Consider the following 6000-nt stretch of genomic DNA (forward strand, 5'->3'; position numbering starts at 1 on the left):
CTTCTGGTTCCTTTAGGTGTGCTGTTAAATTTTGTATTTGGGATTTTTCTTGTTTCTTGAGATAGGCCTGGATTACAATGTATTTTTCTCCTAGGACTGCCTTGCTGCATCTCAAAGAGTTTGGATTATCGTGTTTTCATTTTCATTTGTTTCTATATATTTCTTGATTTCTTCTTTAATTGACTGGTTGACCCATTCATTCCTTAATAGGATGTTCTTTTACCTCCATGCATTTGGAGGTTTTCCAAAGTTTTTCCTGTGGTTGTTTTCAAGTTTCATAGCATTATGATCTGAAAGTGTGCATGGTATGATCTCAATTCTTCTGTATTTATTGCGGGCTGTTTTGTGACCCAGTATGTGATCTATCTTGGAGAATGTTCCATGTGCACTTGAGAAAAATGTATATTCTGCTGCTTTAGGATGAAAAGTTCTAAATATATCTGTCAAGTCCATCTGGTCCAGTTATGATTCAGGGCCCTTGTTCTTTATCTATTTTCTGTCTAGATGATCTGTCTATTGTTGTAAGTGGAGTATTAAAGTCCCTTGCAATTACTACATTCTTACCAATAAGATTGCTTATGTTTGTGATTGTTTTATATATTTGGGTGCTCCCAAATTCAGTGAATAGACACTCATAATTGTTAGCTTTCCTGATGGATAGACCCCGTAATTATTATGTAATGCCTTCTTCATCTCTTGTTACAGTCTTTAGTTTAAAGTCTAGTTTGTCTGATGTAAGTATGGCTACTCCAGCTTTCTTTTGACTTCCAGTAGCATGATAGATGGTTCTCCATCCCCTCACTTTCAATCTGAAGGTGTCCTCAGGTCTAAAATGGGTCTCTTGTAGACAGCAAAAAGATGGGTCTTGTTTTTTTAACCATTCTGATACCCTATGTCTTTTTATTGGAGCATTTAGTCCATTAAATTCAGTGTTATTACTGAAAGATATGGGTTTAGAGTCATTGTGTTATCTGTAAGTTTTATGCTTGTAGTGATGTGTCTGGTCCTTTGTGGTCCTTGCAATCTTTCACTCACAGTGTCTCCCTTAGGATCTCTTCTGGGCTGATTTAGAGGTGATGAATTCCTTTAGTTTTTGTTTTTTGGGAAAACTGTTATCTCTCCTTCTATTCTGAATGACAGGCTTGCTGGATACAGGATTCTTGGCTGAATCTTTTTCCTGTTCATCACATTGAAAATTTCCTGCCACTCCTTTCTGGCCTGCCAACTTTCAGTAGATAGGTCTGCTACTAACCTTAAGTGTCTACCCTTGTATGTTAAGGCCTGTTTATCCCTAGCTGCTTTCAGAATTCTCTCTTTATCTTTGTATTTTGCCAGTTTCACTATGATATGTTGTGCAGAAGATCAAGTCAAGTTACATCTGAAGGGAGTTCTCTGTGGAGTACCTACATTTTAATATACTGTTGGTATGAGTGTAAATTGGTAAAAAGTATTTTGGAAAGGAATTTGAAATTACCTAGTAATTTTTAACTCTAATATTCTTTCTTGAGGTAAATTGTTGTAAGAGTAGGTATACAAATGAAAAGGTTTAGTTTGACTAATTTTGACTAAGATATATATTTACACCTGTTATTACCATCACCTAGATCAGGATAGAACACCTACCCATCATGCTTACGAAGTTCTTCTGTGCTCCTTCCCCCAGGCTACCACTATTCTGGTTTTTAAAAATAACTTCATTGAGATATAACTTGCATACCATATAATTAATCCATTGAGAGTGCATAATTCAATGGTTTTTAGTATATTTATCAATAATTTGTAACCATTACCACATTTAATTTTAGAAATTTTCATCACCTCAAAAAGGAAACATCATACCCTGTAGCTGTGACCTCTTCTTTTGTCTATTTTGTTTACCTATATTTTTGCTCTACCATATTCTTCTTTCCTACCTGATGCTCTAAAATTCCTTCTTTTATCATTTCCTGTCTCTTTAGAAAAATAAATTCATTCTTTTTAGAATAGGTCTGCTGGTGACAAAGTGTTTTAGTTTTTTTTCATTTGAGAGTGTCTTGGTTTCCCCTTCACTCCTGATGGATATTTTTGATGCATATAGAATTCTGGGTTGAATATGTTTTCACTCATATGTGGGTCCTGAGAAACTTAACAGAAGACCAGGGGGGAGCGGAAGAGTGGAAAAAGTTACAGAGAGGGAAGGAGGCAAACCATAAGAGACTCTTAAATACTGAGAACAAACTGAGAGTTGATGGGGGGGTGGGGGAGAGGGGAAAGTGGGTGATGGGCATTGAGGAGGGCATCTGTTGGGATGAGCACTGGGTGTTGTATGGAAACCAATTTGACAATAGATTATATTTAATAAAATTAAAATAAAATAAAATAAAATAAAATAAAATAAAATAAAATAAAATAAAATAAAATAATTCTGAATTGAAAGTTCTTTCCTCATTTGAAAAATGCTGTGCCACTTCTTTCTGACCTCCATGATTTCTGATGAAAAATCCTGTCATCCAAATTGTTTTTCTCCCTATAGATGAGGTGTTCTTTTTTTAAATTGAAATTTGATTAACATACAGACTTCATAACATCATAACATAACATAACAACATCATTTTGGGTATTATGCAATATATCAGTTTTATACATTACTCAGTGCTCATCACAATAAATACATTCTTAATCCCCTTTACCTACTTTACCCATTCCCCCATCCAATATCCCTTCAGCAACCACCAATTTGTTCTCTGTATATGAACAATACGGAATTTTGCAATATATTTTATATAACATTCTTCTCAAAATAGGGTAGCAGCCATTTGATTTTCAAAAACTGTCTCAAATAGCACATGACTCCTTCACTTTTCTATGTGTGTGCTACATTCCTTACAAAACCCCTTCTAATGATACATGTCCTCCTGAACTTGCATTCTAGTTGGAGACATAGACAAACAATATATGTAAGTAAAATATATGGCATGTTAGCTAAGGATAGGATTAAGGACAAAAAAATGGAGCAGAGAAGGGAATATGTAATATATGTGGTGTAAGGAGAGAGAAGGCGAAATATTATATCTTCTAGCCATCAAAAGCTGCACTGAGAAGGTCTCTTTCAGCAAAAATCCTAAAAGAAGTGAAGGAGCTAGGCATGCAGATCTGAGTGAGAGCTTTCCAGGAAAAAGTAAATGCAAGTGCAAAGGTCTTAAGATGAGACCATTCCTGGGCTCAGAGATTAGAAGAGCAGTGTGGCTAGAATGGAGGGAAGGAAGAAAACAGTAGTGGATGAGGTCAGATTTGGCTTATACAGGGCCTTGTTTTCTTTTTGCCACTGTGTTTTGTGACCACCACCTCTCCTTCATTATTGCTTGTTTCTTCCTAGCCACAAACAGTAACTAAATGAGAGTAGTGGCCCATCCACTTCCTAGAGGCAAAAAGTTACTTTCTGTACAGAACCATTTACATCCTTGGCTGCCTACAGATAATCAAATTTGAACATTAAGACACATCTCAAAGTCTGAATGTTATCAGTAGAGGCTGAACAAATGGCTGACTTTCAAGAAGGCTCACAATGTGAACTTTGCCTTTACAAAGTCACTTCTTGTCTCTCTCCCTCTCTCTCTCTTTTTTCCCTTTCTTCATTTGTTGTATGCATGGGGGGGTTGTTTATTTGTTAATTTCAAGTTTTTATTTAAATTCTAGTTAGTTACCAGAGGGAAACGGGTGGAGGAGGGATGGGTGAAATAGGTGATGGGGATTAAGGAGTGCACCTGTCATGATGAGCACTCCATGATGTATGGAATTGTTCAGTAACTATATTGTACACCTGAAACTAATATAACATTGTATGTTAACTAGCTGGAATTAAAATAATACAAAATAAGACAAATGAAATATTGGCATGTGAAAAAGAAAAAAATAAAGTCACTTCTTGGCCAAACTGCCTTTTAGCCTTGTGAGCTTAGAAACTTAATCTTGTTAGTATCCCAGAGTTGCTTAGACATAGAGAGATGCTAGTAAGTTCACAAGAAACTGATGTATAAAACTCAAATATCAGCTTATTAATTTACAATAATAAAACTCTCAAGGAAACCAGATAACTTATGTCAGCCATTGGTGCTTCTCCCTGTAAGGGAACTACATTGGAAGCCAGGAGTTGGTTAGTGAGCATGGAAATCAAGTCAGTCATCTGAGTTTGAATGTTCTTGGCCTCTGGCTCTGGGTGCTCAAGGAGCCAATCCCCATAACACAATTATACTTGTCAGATAAACAGTTCCTACCAGCACATGACTCCTTAACTTTCCTATGTGTGTGCTACATTCTTCACAAAACCTCTTCTAATGATATATTCTTTCTTTAGGTGTATTAATACCTTTTGTGACATCTAGCTATGACTGGTGATCTGGAGTCCCACTAAGGGTACCTTGTACATCTCTACTCTGATCCATTGTGTATTAGTTTCGTAGCTTACTACTGAAGAATAATTTTAGAAGCATGCTACTATGCAACTGACCAAATTTACTGATTAAACAAAAATTTGTTTTAGTTATTTTATTGCTATGAATATATTCTATGAACAGCAGTATGTGCACATTCAGCAACTATTCTCTCCTTATGAATATATTCTATTTAATATACCAGTGGATATAATATATAAATATATTATGTATAGTGGGTATGTATATTTTTATATAGAAATATAGATATAAATATATATCCTCTTAAGTATATTCAATGTATAAAAAATCTTTTTGAATATAGTTTCACATCTAATATGATGTTTCAGTTTATATTAATTTATTTCTAATCCTTTTCAAGTCATGTTTTATTTTGTAAACATATTAGCAGGCTTAGTTCACCAGTTTCAATGAATTATCTGAACTTAAAGAATTAACAAAAATGAAAACTTAGAATGACATAAAGTTTATAGAACTTTATGTGAAGTGTCAGTTGACAAGTTTTCACTTTATCTTTATGGTAGTATTTTGATGTCTCTGTTCCCATTCCCCTGATGCTGTTGCAGAGCTGTATTTTGATATAATTTATTTTTTTATAATCATGTATGTCTTATTTTATGCATTAAAAGCATTATTCTGAGGAGTCCGTAGTCTTCACCATATTGTCAAAAGGACCCATGGCATAATAACGGTAAAGAAGGTCTGAGCTAAGGCAGGAACTTGGAAACAAAACGAGTGACCTTTGGTGGGGGAAAAGCAGAGGGGAGATTCAGGATGTGTACTCTTGTTTTAACAGGTACAACATAAGAGATATAATGCAATTCTTAAGCGTTTGCATTGTCAAGTGAACAAGCTTCGGTCAAATAGAAGACAATGGCAATCGAACATTCAACAACTGGAAAAAACTGCAGCTGAACTGAGAAAACGCATTGGAATGAAATACTAACGTGGCTAAAGGGCAATGTAGAACATAGACTGTGCCAACAAAACAGAAAATTCTTTGGATTCTTAACAACCAGCATCTACTACCAGAGGTCTGTCTTAATAACAGATGTATTTTCTCTCTCTCTCTTTTTTTTTTTTTTTTTTGAATCAGTTACCTGTTTACCTTCCAAGCCTACAATTGACAACAGTAGAGAGACAATAGGAATGCTTATGTAAGAATAGTGCAAGATTCTATATAAACACTTTGAGTGTATAAGATAAACTGTACTCATGATTCTTATTTTATAAATGTGTTGTTTGCACTATCATATGAGGTAAAAATTTAGAAGGAAAGAAACACTTGAAGTTATAATGATTTATTTTAAATGATTTATTTTAAATGATTTATTTTAAATGATTGTTTCAAACATTTTATTAAAACTTGCTTTTTTACCGCTGCCTTCACAGTAGTCCATAAATATTGACATTTATAATAATGTTGTTATATGTTCAGTGCTTCAGGTACTTTACTCAGTTTTTTATTCTGAAGGTAGCAATCATTTTTTTCTTTGTTATTAGATAACATAATTTTAGAGTGTTGCAATGCATAAAATTTTTTACTTTTCTGTCTGTAAATTTGTTAGTA

General features: G+C 34.3%; 1 protein-coding gene across 11 annotated transcripts in view; it reads left to right on the plus strand.

Annotated features, from left to right (window-relative positions):
* CCDC122 (coiled-coil domain containing 122) overlaps window positions 1-5707 on the plus strand; it is a 31949-nt gene extending 26242 nt beyond the window's left edge. For 10 of the 11 annotated variants that reach the window (XM_042925730.1, XM_042925493.1, XM_042925417.1 and 7 more), the window contains one exon: window positions 5227-5376. In XM_042925730.1, the coding sequence (XP_042781664.1) occupies window positions 5227-5376 (150 nt within the window). Of the gene's footprint in view, window positions 1-5226 lie in introns of all 11 variants that reach the window. The other variant, XM_042925191.1, reaches the window with a different exon arrangement.
* The last annotated feature ends 293 nt before the right edge of the window (window positions 5708-6000 follow it).

This window comes from Panthera leo, chromosome A1 (assembly GCF_018350215.1).
Source record: "Panthera leo isolate Ple1 chromosome A1, P.leo_Ple1_pat1.1, whole genome shotgun sequence".
Lineage (NCBI taxonomy): Eukaryota > Metazoa > Chordata > Mammalia > Carnivora > Felidae > Panthera > Panthera leo.